General features: G+C 42.4%; 1 protein-coding gene across 2 annotated transcripts in view; it reads left to right on the top strand.

The window, feature by feature from the left end:
• Positions 1–15624, top strand: part of Peak1 (pseudopodium enriched atypical kinase 1) — a 225918-nt gene that overhangs the window by 197650 nt on the left and 12644 nt on the right. For both annotated transcript variants that reach the window (XM_006971552.4, XM_016004414.3), the window contains one exon: positions 778–1520. In XM_006971552.4, coding sequence (XP_006971614.1) covers positions 778–1520 — 743 coding nt within the window. The remainder of the gene's footprint in view (positions 1–777; positions 1521–15624) is intronic.

The raw sequence follows: 15624 nt of genomic DNA, 5'->3' as shown, positions 1-15624 counted from the left end.
TACCAGGGGTTAGGACCGCAACATAATGTTGTGTAACCAGGCATTATGCTCTCTCTCTCTATTTCTTGAGTAAAGGCCTCATTTTAATAACATGGCTAATTTTTGTAGCTTTTGTGCAAGTTTCATGATATATTTCTGTCTTTAGAAAAATAGTGTCTTCTTTCCTTTATGTAAGAAACAAAGTATTATTGAACCCTAATGTGTTTTGCCCCCTAAACATAAATACTGGATACCTTATATGTACATATATGCAATGGCAGGTGCTATATGCAATGTAAAACTGGAGTACTAATACAAGGAACAGAACAATATTTTGTTGGGCTCTGTACAGTGGTCCCATCGCTAGTTTCAGTTCTGTTTTCAGTAATGCTCCCAAGTATTTTCTTGATCGACGGATGCTGTCGTCTCTGTCACAATTCAGGTGTTTCTAGTGTCTGTCCCTTCTTAGTACTGCGGTGTTGTGAATGTTAGCATTACTGGGGCAGGACTGGAGAATCTGGGTTCCTGTTTGAAAACAAAGCCCATTACCTAAACTAGTGCCACTGGCAAAGAATTCCTCTGGCAAAGAAATGCTGGGACATAATTCATATTTGTCGCTCCAGTTGAGCTTTGGATCCCTGCCTTCCGTGCTCCTTCCTTGGCTCACATTTGCAGCGAAAGCATTGCTGAGTGTTAAGATTCCCATGCCTGCCTCACTCATTTCTACTTGTTTCAATTATGAAACGAGGTTGAAATTTCTGATTAATTCTCTTTTCTTCTTCTTTAAAAATAATGCAGGACAGTCTAGAGCAGCTATGATACCTCCCAAGCATCCACGGCATCCCAAGGGAGCTTTGGATGATGCCATTGCCTTTGGAGAGAAGACAGACCAACAAGTATTGAATGCTTCCCAACCCACACCACCCCCACTGCCAAAGAAAATGATACGAGCCAATACAGAGCCAATCTCCAAAGACCTTCAAAAAACCATGGAAAGTAGTCTTTGTGTCATGGCTAACCCCACCTATGATATTGACCCCAACTGGGATGCCAGCAGTGCTGGGTCTTCTATTAGCTGTGACCTCAAAGGACTGGACATTGAGTCTTGTGACTCCCTGGAGAGACCTTTGCACAAAGAGAGACCTGTTCCTTCAGCAGCAAACAGTATCTCCAGCTTAGCCACTCTCAGTATTAAGGACAGATTTTCCAACAGTATGGAGTCCCTCTCCAGCCGGCGTGGTCTCTCCTGTAGACAGGGTCGAAGCATCCAGAAGCCACAAAGACAAGCACTTTATCGAGGACTTGAAAATCGGGAAGAAGTGGTGGGTAAAATCCGAAGCCTTCATACAGATACCTTGAAGAAACTGGCTGTTAAATGTGAAGACCTCTTCATGGCTGGGCAGAAAGACCAACTCCGCTTTGGAGTGGACAGCTGGTCAGATTTCAGGCTAACCAGTGACAAACCGTGCTGCGAAGCTGGAGATGCAGTTTACTACACTGCCTCATATGCAAAAGATCCACTCAATAACTATGCGGTCAAGGTAAGAAAATAGGGAAAATCTCACCTTAATCTTTTTTTATTCCTTTCATTTTGTTTTGTTTTTTGAGACAGGGTTTCGCTGTGTAAGCCCTGTGCTATCTTGGAACTCACTCTGTATCCCAGGCTGGCCTCAAAGGCACAGAGATCTACCTGTCTCTGCCTCCCGAATGCTGGGATTAAAGGTATGCACCACCACCACCCAGTATTTTTTCAAATATTCTTTTGGTTTTTTGAGACAGGGTCTCACCATGTAGCTTTGGCTGGCTTGAAATCACTATATAGACCAGGCTGGCCTCAAACTCTTAGAGATCTGGCTTTTTCCTTATGAGTGCGGGGATTAAAGGTATGCACCACCATGGCTGGCCTTACCTTAATCTTAGTCAACACCTAATTACTGAGATGGATCCATTCTTCCTTCCCACTTTTTTCCTCCAGTTTCTCCATTGTGTGAAAGTGAGTAAGCTTCCTGCATTAGCAGATATACCCTAATAAGCAGGTTTATTATTGAAAGGAAAAAATAGACAATAAGGAGAATAGGGAAACGAACATTCTGCGAGAGTCTAGAAGGACTGTGTATTAGTTACTTCTGTGGCCAGATACCTGTCAAGAAGCTTAAGTGTGGATAGTTGATTTTGGCTCACAGTAGGCGGAGATACAGTCCATCATGGTGGGGAAGACACAGCAGACATGTGGGTTGGCTGATCACATTGTTCCTCAGTCAGGAAGCAGAGAGAGGTGAATGCTGATGCTCAGTTAACTTTCCTCCTCTTTCTCAGTGTGGGACCCTAGTCCATAAGACTGTGCTACCCACACCTCAGGGTGGGTCTTTCCTATTCTTTTAAACCTTTCTGCAAACACCCTCATTAAAAACAAAAAACAAAAAACCTCATAGTCATACCCAGAGGGGTGTTCCCATGATGTTTATAAACCCCTTCACATTGAGAATGAACATTGTCACAGACCTTAACTCAGACTCCTCTTAAAAGAAGTAGCCATTGAGCTTTGGCAGTTTGCAGTGGTTACCTATAAAAACGAGACTGTTGTATACCTTTCATTCCTTGTTTCCATCTTTACCTCCACCATGTATGAGATCCTTGTTGCCCCTCCTCTATGACTTCTCTGCTTCCTGGGAAACACGTTTATAGACAAAGATAACTGATATTTAATGCTCACACCATGCTCATAAGGTCAAGATCTTTTTCTCCATTTAACACATGAGGAAGGTTTTGCTCAGTGAGGTAACTAACTTGCTTGAGGTCACTTAGCCACAAGTAGAGCTAGGATTTAAGCATAGATATCAGGCCAGCAAAATGGCTCATTGAACAAAGGCACTTGCCAGCATGCCTGATGACTAAGTTTGATGAATTCAATCCCTGGGACCCAGCTAGTGGAAGGAGGATATGGACTCCTGTAGTTTGACACACACACCCCAATAATTGTAATTTTTAAAAACCTCAGGTATTTCTGACTGTGTAGATAGGCAAAGATAAGCTTTGTCTATCTTATTGTCTGTTGCTTTTTAAATGCATGTCAACCATTCCAGACAGCGCACTACTTTGAGAGACACAGACCACTTGACATTAAGGATTCCTGTCTGGTTATACTCACTGTAACAGAGTGTCACACACAAGTCTCCTGAGTGTAACAACTATGGCATGCACTAAGATCTCCAAAAGATTTGCCTTCTGATCTTGACTTTACCACTTCGAAGCTTTGTTAGTAATAATACCTGTCTTTGGGGCTATTGTGTGGCTAAGTGAGCTGTCTTTGGCTGCTTCCCTACTTTAAGAGAGTTAAAAAATCTTTGGGTCTCAAAGATGTTTTTTTCCTCTTCTTTCAGATGCTTAAAATGATAAGCCATGTACTTTATGGGACTAAGGTGACCATCAAGTGAGATAATCCAAGTGAAAGGTCTTAAAAGCACAAAGCTCAGTATAATGTTCTCCATTCCCATAACCTCCTTTTACTGAGTCTATTCACTGATTCAAAATCAATTAACATATCTTAATGACTTTTACATGTTCATTTGGCTTAGGACCAGATGGTGTCTTAGTAAATTAATGGATAAGGTAAACAATTGCCTTACCTGCCTATCAAGACATATATGTTGGACCAGCTCTTCAGCTGGCTGCTCTCTGCAGTTGTAACACTTCCACTGCTGACAGTCTTGACCCTCTGCTGCAGCCCACATTTTTAAAATTAAACCAAGGGACAAACCGTAGAGAGAAGATATGGACTCAAGTTAATATATGACTATTGAGTATAAAAAGGCATTTTGAGATTCTGTGTAGCTCTCAAGAGCTATTATATCAATTGGGGTTATAGTACCTTATCTATCTTGGGTCTTTATTGCTACAGATCACAAGTGCAGAATGAGTACCTATTTCAGAAAGGGGCATAAAAGTATCTGTTCTTTCAAAACAATTGAGAATTGGGGCTTGACTAACTTTATGTATTATTGCCACGCAATCTTGTCTCTTTCCTAAATCAATGGTGTAGTATTGATTTCTTTGCTTGTAATAATACAAAAGCAATCTCAAAAGAACAGGTGGCGAGTGATTATGTACTGGGAGTTGTTGGCAGGTTTGGGAAAGGGTGCTTTATACTAAATGCTGAATACAAATGTCTCTTTGAAGGTTTTCTGGGCATTTCCAGAAGTACCTAATTGATTATACAACTTTACAGGAGTAAATTCTGAGAACTCTGAAAACCCTACATTTGCAGAGATGAGCAAAAGAAACCGACAGTTGGCCCAAACAACTTTTTCTAGTGTTTGTCTTAACATATCCCTTTTCCATATTAGTGGAATCTGTTAGTAGCCTCATAGATAGGACTTGTCTCTTAAAATATTGCAAAAAAAAAAAAAAAAGCGAATTTGAAAGGTAAAGGACCATACCTACTTATTCACTGTAGTGGTAAACTATCAAAATATTTACTTTGTGTTGGCTTTTTCAGACTGCCATAACAAAATATCATAGATTCTGTGGCTTAAATAATAGGATTTGTGTGTATGTGTTGTTGGGAATTGAACTTAGGGTCTTGTGTGTGCTAGACAAGCATCCTACTACCAAACTAAATCCCTAGCCCAACAATAGAAATTGATTTTCTCATGTTTCTGGAAGCTGAAAAGTCCAAAGTCAGAGTTCTAACTTGGTTATTTTCTGATAAGGGCTGTTCTTTCTGAGTCCTCACACTGTGATGAGTTTCACTAAGAGATAACAGATATTCTGGTGTCTTTTCTTAAAAAAGACACTGGTCCTGCTGTATCCAGGTCCCAACCATATAACTTATTTAACTTTAAGTATCTCTTTTTTTGTAGGCTGTATCTTCAAATATGGTCTCATTGTACTTTAAAACTTCAACATGTAAATTGGAAGAAGACACAATTTAGTTCCTAGGATTCCATCCCCCTTCCCTCACTCTCAAACTCATCTTTGTCACAGGCAAATACATCCCAATCACCTTAAAAGTCTTATTCCCAAGGATCCACTCTGAAGTCCTCACTTAAAGTCTTATCTACATATTATCTAAATGAGATACAGATGAGACTTAAGGTGTAATTCATCTTAATGCAACATTGTTATCTGTGACCCCGGTAAGCCAGACAACTTACTTGCTTTCCAAATATTGTGCACAGGCATAGGATAGACATTCCATCCTAAAATATGAGAAATCAGAAGGAAGAAAGGAGGAAAGATGGGTACAGAAGTCCAAGTCTAACAAGTCTTAAATGCCCTTAACTCATATGTCTTAAAAAGGTACCCTCATTTGATACTGTCACTCATATGGTTCCACAAAAAGGTTCTCCCACCCTGAAGCGCTATTCATTGTCCCCACCCCCATCCCCCAGCTCTCCAAGTCTAGAGAGGAGGCTCATCATTTGACACCTAGAAGAAAACAGCCCTACCCATTGGACCCTTAGTAAGAACAGCATTGATATCTTTTTTTTTTAATGCCGAATGCCGTTTATTAAAGGAGGGAGGAGGTCTTAAATACAGGCTTACAGCACAATGGGAGAATCCTGGAGGGCAGAAGTTTGCTACAGATGTTTTACAATCTTGCATCTAAGCTGTTAACACCCATTATGCAGGATACATAGACAAGGAACTTCCCTTAAGCATTCAGGAGGGTGAAACCTGGGAGGGAATTAGCATAGGGAGGATATCAAGATCAAGGTCAGCAAGCAAGGCAACAGTTATCCAAAACGGGGACCAGGGCCCTACAGGTCCCCCTTTTACTAATAAATGAGCTTCTGACTTAGATTGCATGGGACATCAGCAGGTCACCTTACCCATCATGGAGACCCCTGCCCAGGCCACACACGTGTTTTGTCTTAGGTTGGTGAGCGCCCCCCCCCCCCCCCAGGCATTACCCATCTATATCTTTTTTTTTAAGTTTTTAAAAAATATATAAGTGGTATGTGTGTGTGCCTACATGAGTTTGTGAGCTAGCTAATATGAGTGCTGGGAACCAAAGCCAGGTCCTCTTTAAGAACAGTAAATGCTCTTAACCTTTTGGGCCATTTCTCCAGCAATACTCTCAATCTCTTTATCACCCCCATGGCTTTCTTCCTTTTCCTTAAAAAATAATGCAGCCAAAGAGCTCTATGGAGCAGGCCTGTAGAATTCAAGATATCTGGCAGTCTTTTCATGCCGTTCCACTTTCTTCATCCCCTTTGGACAAAGACTGTACCCAAACTGTTCCTGACTTCTGCTGACAAGTCTGTGAGCTATACCCATGACCTCCTTATCAAATGGCTATTTAGCACACACCCTTAGTGTCCTGTAAAGAGCAAGCTTCGAAGTCTGGTGTGATGGTACACACCCGTAATCCTAGCACACAGGTGGCAGAGGCAGGAGAATCAGGAGTAAAAGCCATCCTCAGCCTGAGGCCAACCTAAGGCTACATGAGACCTTATCTCGAAGCAAAACAGAAGATTAAGCATCATGCCTTTTACATGAAGAGACCAGACAGTCTTCATCTCCTTCCCCTTTCCTATTGTCCTATGAGCAGTCAGGAGAAACAAAGTACTCCTTCAACACCTGACTTGAACATCTCAACTAAAAATCCAACTTTACCTCTAGTACATTCTTTTCTCAACAAACCACTAGAACACAGTGCAGTCCAGTTCTCTGCCGCTTTATGACATGAGTCACCTTTCTAGTAGTTTCTAATAATGTGTTCTTCATTTCCATCAGAGACCTCACTGTCATCTCCTTTCACATCTGTATTTGCTGTAGCTGTCAGTTCATACTTATCCAGGCTTTTTCTAACTTGTATCTCTAAGTGCTTTCAGCATCTACCTAGTCCTAAGGCTGCTTCTAGAACATTCTTAATGATTGTTGGAATGGCACCCACACACACACAGTTTTAGTTTACTTAAGCTTATAGAAAAATTGTCATAGACTCCATAGCTTAACAGAAATGTATTTCTTTTCTTCGAATTCTGGAGTCTGGAAAACCTAAGGGCAGGACTGTGGCTGACTTGGTTTCTGGTGAAGGCTTTCACAGACTTTGTAGACAGCCACCTTTTCAGTGCATCCTGACATCACAGAGAGAGCAGGTGAGACTTCAGGTGTCTCTTTACTCCAAGGCCATCAATGACATTGTATCAGGCTCCTACTCATAACTTGTTTAAATTTAATTACCTCCTTATTGCCCTTATCTCCGGGTACAGTCATATTAGCTATTAGGACTTCGACACAGGAATTCAGAGAGACAACTTAATCCATAGCATGTGTCAATGTTGGCCTTTGTTGTAAAATGAGTGGTTTTAACTTGGGACTTTTCCTGAATTTGAAGGTTTTCCCATCTCATTTATTCTAATTTTTCTTCATCATGAATGGCTTTATTTGTATTGACCTTAAACTAAAAGGCAGTAAAATACAGAATAAAGAGCTTTGGAGTCATCTGGGCCCATGTTCTGAAATTTATCTCTATTGTTAAACAGGTCAAGGAACTTTTTCGGTTTTTACATCAGCAGAAGCTGGTTGCCATGCCTACTCATAAAATTGTTACAATGCACATGGTTATGTAGTGAAACTGCTTTCATAAACTGTAGAGTGCATTTAAATACAATGAGGCAATTTATTGTTGTTAAAAATACTGGGAAAGTAGTCCACATTCTGTAGGTTACTGATTTTTTGTTTGTTTGTTTGTTTTTCAAGACAGGGTTTCTCTGTGTAGTTTTTGGTGCCTGTTCTGGATCTCGCTCTGTAGACCAGGCTGGCCTCGAACTCACAGAGATCCACCTGACTCTGCCTTCCCAAGTGCTGGGATTAAAGGCGTGCACCACCACCACCATCACCACCATCACCACCCCGGCCTGATTATTATTCTTTAATATTGGACATTAGCCTTAGCATATTTAGATAGGTTCTATACTTTAGTATTTTCTTTCTCATTAGTTCAAAGATATAAGCATCTTTTTTTCTCTTAAGATTATAGAAGAATGCTACAAAATGTAGCAATCTCAAGAATTTCAGTGATGCCAAAATTAGAAACAAATTAAGCTCCTGATATTAAGAAAATAGTTTAATAATTTATGGCACATTGTCCCAATTAAATGTTTGTAACCATTAAAAGTAGTGACTGTAAACACTATAGAAGATGAACAATGTCTATTGTAAAGGGTCATAGAATACCAAATAATATGAACACACCTTTGTTTAAAATGACCTGTAAAATAGTAGTATACAATTAAATCCTGTGTGAGAGTGATGGTCATTATAGGTGATTTTGATTTTGTTAAAAGATTATATCATGATATATTTAGTGGCAGGGGGCGGACTAGAACATTTGAGGTTGTAGATCATCACAGTGAATTTCCTAAAGGCACAGGCACCCTTAGGTATCCTTGGTTACTCATCTCTGCTGTCCTGTCCTCAAGCATAAATTACAAATAGCCCCTACATCGTGTTCCTTAACCTTTTCACATGCTGGTTCTTTGTCTGCATGCCTTTTCCTGGGAGACAGTGTGACTCAATGAGGAATTTCCGCCTTCTGATCTACAGATGAGCTATTCCATAACTACCTGAGGAATCCTCACTAACAACCATTTCCTTGGTCTTATTCCTTACCTACAGAATTGGAATTGCCAGCAGTGAGCTCTGGGAAACCATATTTATAGCAGCACCCTCCACACACACACAGTGGTTTCCATATAGCATTTTTGAGACCTTTTGACAAAGTGGTTAAGAATTAGGCTTTAAGTCAAAAGAACGGGGTGTGACTTATGGTTTAGTTGCATATTGACTAAATTGTGTTAGCCTTTGTACATACCTTTTCTAAATCTAGTGTCCCTGTGTAAAGTAGAAAACACTTCTCTCTCTCTCTCTCTCTCTCTCTCTCTCTCTCTCTCTCTCTCTCTCTCTCTCTCTTTTCCCTTCCTCCCTTCCTTCCTTCTTCCTTCCTCCTTCCTTTCTTCCTTCCTTCCTCCCTTTCTTTCTTTCTCTCTCTTTCTTTCTTTTTTTTCCTTGAGGTTGCTACATTTTGTAGCATTCTTCTGTAATCTTTAGAGAAAGGGTTTCTTTGTGTATCCCTGGCTGTCCTGGAACTCACTCTGTAGACCAGGCTGGCCTTGAACTCACAGAGAAGCCTATCTCTGCCTCCCAAGTACTGGGATTAAAGACATTTGCCACCACGCCCAGCAATAATTTATTCTTAAATCTTATATTATTGCTTCCCTTGTCACTGCAGCCAAGTATATAACCAGAAGCACATTAAGCTTAAGATGGGGAGGACTTACTTTGACTCATTGTCTGAGATTTCAGTCTATCTCAAAGGGATGACCTTATGGCTGGGGCAGCTTGTGGCTGTGGTGGCAGAAATGACGCCACTTGCTCAGATGTCATTGGCCCAGCAAACAGAGAGAGACTGGGACTAGAATCAGGACTGGAATATTACCCTCAAGGCCCACCCCCTAGTAACCCACTTCCTCCATTGAAGCCCACGTGCTAAAAGTTCTGCAGCTTCCCAAACAGCACCAGCCAGTGTAGAATGCGGAGTTTCTCTGTGTTCCTCTCCTCAGCAGTGAGAGCTGCTCTCTTCCTGGCCTCCTTACCTTCTGTTTCCACAGCTGTAACCATTTTCAGCCGGTGACCAATATACCATGTCACAGCCCATATGCTATGCGGTCTTGAAATTTCCAGTCAAAGTGGCTTCATTACGGTTCATCCTCACTCCAATTTTTTGGGACATAGGCAGAATATAACCGGATTCTTTGCCAGCATGTAACATAAATGGCATCTCCATAGAACCCTTGCTCCCCTCTGAAACTTCATGAGCCTGGCCATATTTCTGTTGCCATTCTGGTCTCCTGAACTCTCAATCAGACTGACCACTAAACTGTATACCAACCTCACCCATTGACCTCTGCTTACAGAATCTTGGATTTCTCTAGCCTGCAGCTCCAAAGTTCCACATTCCTCCCAGACCTGTTCCAAAGGACTAGGAGGTATCTGGTCAGGTTCCTCACAGCAACTACTCCACTTCTGTTTTTTTTTAATCAGTTACTGTTTTCCATTGTTATAAACAACTCCCTCACCAGAAGGAACTTAACAGGAGAGGGACTGTTTTCGCTCACAGTTTGGGGACGTGCCAGCCCATCATGGTGGGAAGGCACAGCAACAGTAGTGCCTTGCAGCAGTGGGAGCAGGAATATGAGGCTGCTTGCTCCTATCTTGTTAGATTAGCAAACAGAGAGCCACTAGAGCCAGAAGCAGGGCTGGACTATAAATCCTCAATGTCTGCCCCACAGTGACCCACTTCTTCCACTGAGGCCCCATCTCCTAAAATTTCCGCAGCTTCCCGAACAGTTCCAGTAGCTGAGGGCCCCATATTTGAATACATGAGCCCGTGGGGACATGTCACAGTCAAATCATAATAAAGCCATTGTAAGAGAAAAGGGTTACAGAATGTCTGCAGGGCATGGTGGCAGATCCATGTAGTCCCACACCTGGGAAGCTGAAGCAGGAGATCTTGGGTTTCAGGCCAGCCTAGACGCTACAACTAGACTCCGTCTTAAGAAAGAAACTACAGGATTTAATATGCACGTAATATTATAATGCCCAGTTGTACAAATAAGCAATAATTCCATTACACAATATAGAAACATTCATGTGTCTCTTACCCGCCATTACTTTTGACATCTACTACAGGACCATGGCTTTTTAATTCTTATATGCTTAGAACCTAGTATAATATATAATAGTGGGCATTTGATAAAATATTTCATGACCTTTCAAAAAACAATATAAAACATTGGGATATTCTGTAGATTTACAGCAATACATATGCACAAGACAAAAACCTTGCCCTCCTAGAGCTTATAATACAGCAGAGATGACAAAACATAAATAACTCTTAAATAAGACAGATTATAGTGGAGGTTCAAACAAAGGGGTTAATTCAAAATTAATGATTTCAGAAGAAAATCATAGTGGGAGAGACCCAAAAGACTGAAAGCAGGGAGGTCATTATTGTGTATTTGCAATAGTTCAAGTAATGGCGAGTCCACCATGCTGCAGCAGGACGGAGAGGAAGAAGGGGCGTGGTTCAGAGTTGATGAAGTGTGAGCCGTGTATAGTTAGTGCTCGGTGTAAGGTGAAGGCAGCAGTCATAAACTGCTAGTCAGGACAACCCCGAAAGCATAGCAGTGCCACTGAATGAAATAGGAATCGGAAAGATGAGGAGTCTGTGAAGCATGCAAATAACAGCCACGTTAGAGACACTCAACAGCCAGCTAAACACAGCAGCTTGGGACTCATAAGAAAGGTAAAGCCTGGAAAGATGGGTTACTCATCTCCCAGAATCTTGATTTAGTTCAGACTAAATGGGATGTGTGAGTTTGTTAGTGGAAGAGTGCAGTGTGAGAAAAGGCAGACACATAGAAGTGACTGACAGCAGAAGAGTTGGGACATTAGTCAGCAAAGGCAAAGTCCCACAGGCCGAGAGCTCAAGCCTATTTCAGGACGAGAGTTCCGTCTCTGGTAAGCCTCGAGAAAATGCAATGGCAGTGTGGGCAGGGGGGAGAAGGCCCTGCTTGCCCCGTCCCCTCCCTGCCTGCAGCATTCGAGAGAGCAGGCCCTGCTCCTCACCAGGGCACCATAATAGTGCCAGCCCTGCTGGTGAGAGCACAGGTGAGCTTGCCCTGAGGTCGTGAGGGACTGAGTCCTGCCCCTCACCTACCATATGGTGGTGTGGGCAAGATTGAGAACCCCCTCCCCATGCACCTGGAGGCCTGTGGCAGGTAGGAGAGCTATCCCTGAGGTCACTAGAGCAAGAGAGCTGGCCCTGCCCCTCACCCGCTGCAGCACTAGGCAGAGTGGCCCTACACCTCACCTGGGCAACACAGTAGAGCTGGCCCTGGTGGTGTAGGTGTGGGTAAGCCAACCCAAGGACATGAGAGCAGGAGACTCGGCCCTGCCCCTTGCTGCTTACTACATAGGGTGAGCTAGCTGGGACAGTACTGGAGAGCTCACCCGGGCATTGAGGATGAAGGAGAGCTGGCGGGTTGACCAACCCAGCAACCACCCAGACCCAGAACCAGGGCTATAAGTTGGCCCATCCCATCATCCACCCCATCTATGATCTGCTGGAGCACATGAAGGGGTCCTGCAGACCCAAAGTTACAAGATCTCCATGACACAGGATAACAACAGGATATCCAGGAGGAGTCCCAGTGAGGGCCCAGTATTAGTGATGTAGCAAAAACCAGAGACCTCAAACCAGACCAATGACTCAATGCAATGGACACTTGCAAGTAACAATATCTGGACTAAAGGACTGTGTGACTCATTGCGTCACACTACAGCTCCCACAATGAGATTTTTCTTTGCTTTGTCTTTTCAATTTTGTCTTTTTTATCCTCGGGGAGGGGAGGTTGCAGGGGTAGAGGGCAGATGGGAAGGGACTAGGAGATGAGTAGGATCGAGATGCACAATGTGAAATCCACAAAGAATCAATACAAAGTTAAACTGTAAAAAATAGAAGAAAATGAGTAGTGAGGGGGTGGATATCAACACAGCACGCTAGCAGGGGAAGAAATGGGGAGACAGTGAATATAGTCAACTTTTACCTGGGTGTCTTAGTAAAGGAAAAGCAAAATCAATTCCCACACAATCAGTTACCTTCAGCTCCCATTTCTCACTCATCCGTGTTTTCTCTTACTCTCATCTTGACAGACTCCCACCCAGCAGACCAGACTGTCTGGGTGAGCTACACATTGGCTAGACTCCAGCCCCTCACTTCCCTAGTCTCTAAATAAAAGTAACCATACAGTTAAACTTGAACTAAATCTTCCTGCTATCCAAGTAAAGATCTCATTGCCTTCTTTGTCTCTCAAAGAATCACAGTAGCTACTAACGAAACAGCCTAGTAAACTAGAGTCAGTTCACAAGGCCTTTATCATCCTCTACTAAAGGAAACCGAGGCCAGAGGGGATGGCCCAGCAGACCTTTCCTATTATACTGCAGTCAGCAGCTCTCCATGTAATGCCTTTTGCCTAGATACCTGGTAGATTATTGCTTGGTCGGTCTGTCTGTCTGTCTGTCTGTCTGTCTGTCTGTCTCTCTCTCTCTCTCTCTCTCTCTCTCTCTCTCTCTCTCTCTCTCTCTCTCTCTCTCTCTCATTTATCTCATGAGATAATCTTTGAACAAATGCTGCCATGAAAGACTGTATGTTAAATCTGGATGAAGTTACCTTAAAGGCTCACTGTCTTACATATGTAAAAATACAACTACCTTTCTGACTATTTCCCCAAGCAGTCCAAGTTGAGACGATGGTTGTCTTCTCTTTTAATAGTGCAGGTCTTTGTTCTCAAGGCTAGGCTCAGTAGACAGGGGGGCATCCCTGTTTCACCAGCAGACCTACTTGCTTTTCCGCCTACACCACAGCCTTGTTAAAAGCTTGTAATAAAGTTGAGGTGAATTGTGGAGACCAGCGCTTTTTATTGCACTTTTTACTCAAATCCCAATTTGTCTTATTTGGGTAGATGCTGAGAAAGCAAGACACTAAATGAAAAAGCATTAAGGGGAATAGCTGTTATCAGTAGGAATTTACAAGGAGTTCATACTATCTACACAGGCAGTTAATTACTAGCTTAGTAGTAAGAGAAAATCTAGATGAGAAACCATCCCCACTTTCATAATTCAACACAAGTATGTCCAGCATTAAAACATTACAGGAAGTGGGCGATCGGTGGCCAGCTACACATACACCGCCAGTCTAGGTTAGTGTCCACCTCATTTCATGGTTCTGTGCATGTAGAAGTGTCAGAGGCTCAGCTGGGAACTTGCTTAGAAAGAAGAGGTTTGGGCTTGTATGAACTTGGAGCCAAAATAAATGACCTACTGTGAAAAAAGTCAGAGCTTTAATATTAATGAGGTGAGAGAACATAGTGGGAATTACAAGTTAGGCTTCACATTAGTTGAATTCCTAATCTAAGTCCTAAACTCTAAGTTACAAATCAAATGGTGAAGGCTTACACAATTACCTTCTCAAATATCTCCTCTAGGTTCCGAATGAGTTTCTTAGCCATGTGGACATTTTTTTTTAGTAATTTAAGCATTAAAATACCTGGCCAGCCTGACAAGTCTCATAGCAGATTTCTACAGTGTGGAGTCCTAGTACTTTGGACCCAGACAGCATTTCATATATTAAACATTTCCTCAGTTTTGAATGTTGTTGTAACACAACTGCCTTTAGGGGTCATGGTGGGGGTGGGTCTTACCTCTGTAGCTAGAAGTAAAGGATCCTCCTCAGCAGGTCAAGGAATTAATGTCAAGCAGTAATTGACCTATATACTTACAGTATCAAATACTGGTATCAATTTAGAACTTGAGGTTTTCGTTCTACACATTCCCATATGCAGTTGTACTTTTGTGTACTGCAGCAGAATAGCACAGATAGAATAATGTGTGTGATCTTCAGTGCTTCTCAGTTTTGTCCCACTACAATTTATTCCCTACAATATCCATCTCACTTAAGGCTCACTGAGGCACTGTTAAACGCATAGTACGAGAAGGAAATGAGATTCCCCACTGATAAAGTGGAAGTAGGCTGAAGGCACACTGGGCCCATAATGGAAAAGTAAAAGCTAATGTAGGCTATTTTGGGAAGAGTCCTGCATTTTGTAATTATTACTTTCTTTGGGAAAAAGAATAGAAAATTGAGTCGAATGATGAAGGCGCCTTGTGGATCTGTGTAGTTTTGTTCAGGACAAAGTCAGTGAGCCTCCGGGGCAGACTCGACTCAGCAGACAGCTCACATTGATTCAGTTTTACTGGCTTGTGTAGTCTGGTCATTCATGAGTGTTGATTATTTAAGTCTGTCTGCTATTGCCCCTTCTCCATTACTTTGCCAACTTCCATCAGTTTCCTAAAAGCTCTTCATGTACTCCAGCTGCTCTGATCGAATAAGCCTTAAAACCATACTGGATTCAGTATAGCTTTTTCTTGGTATTGTGTAGAGGTAAATTGAACACGTACCATGTGCCTTGTTCTCGGCTAGGCCCTGAGATACAAGTGTCCGTTCTTAAAGTAGACCAGAAAATGAGCTAACTATAGTGAGAGAGATGTTCAGATGCAGGAGAGGTCTAGAGGGTTTAGCTCCTTCTCTCTGTCAGAAGTACCACCTGAGACGGACTTTGAAAGAAAAAGTAGGACTCCCTTTGACACCTAAGGAATGGACGGAAAGTGCTGCAGGAATGGGAGACTGGCTACAAACAGAGCAGCATGGTAAGAACACAGTGGAAAAGAGGCAGGAAATACAGTTGGAAAGAGACTGCTAAGGTATCTAAGTAGGCGGGTGATGTCATATTTTTTTTTAAAGATGGCTCTGCTCCCTGTGAAGGTGATTTTTTTTTTTTTTTCAAGACAGGGTTTTTCTGTGTGGTTTTGTTACCTGTCCTGGAACTCGCTCTGTAGACCAGGCTGGCCTTGAACTCACAGAGATCCGCCTGCCTCTGCCTCCCAAGTGCTGGGATTGAAGGTGTGCGCCACCACCACTGCCGGCTGTGAAAGTGATTTTTAAAGGAATCCATAGGAGAAGCAAGGAGCCCCATTGGAAAGCCTTTGTAGTAGTCCAGGAAGGTGGTGATGGTAACA

Source organism: Peromyscus maniculatus, chromosome 7, assembly GCF_049852395.1.
Source record: "Peromyscus maniculatus bairdii isolate BWxNUB_F1_BW_parent chromosome 7, HU_Pman_BW_mat_3.1, whole genome shotgun sequence".
Taxonomy (NCBI): Eukaryota; Metazoa; Chordata; class Mammalia; order Rodentia; family Cricetidae; genus Peromyscus; species Peromyscus maniculatus.
The sequence above is the reverse complement of the archived record's forward strand: the minus strand, read 5'-3'. Positions and strand labels throughout refer to the sequence as shown.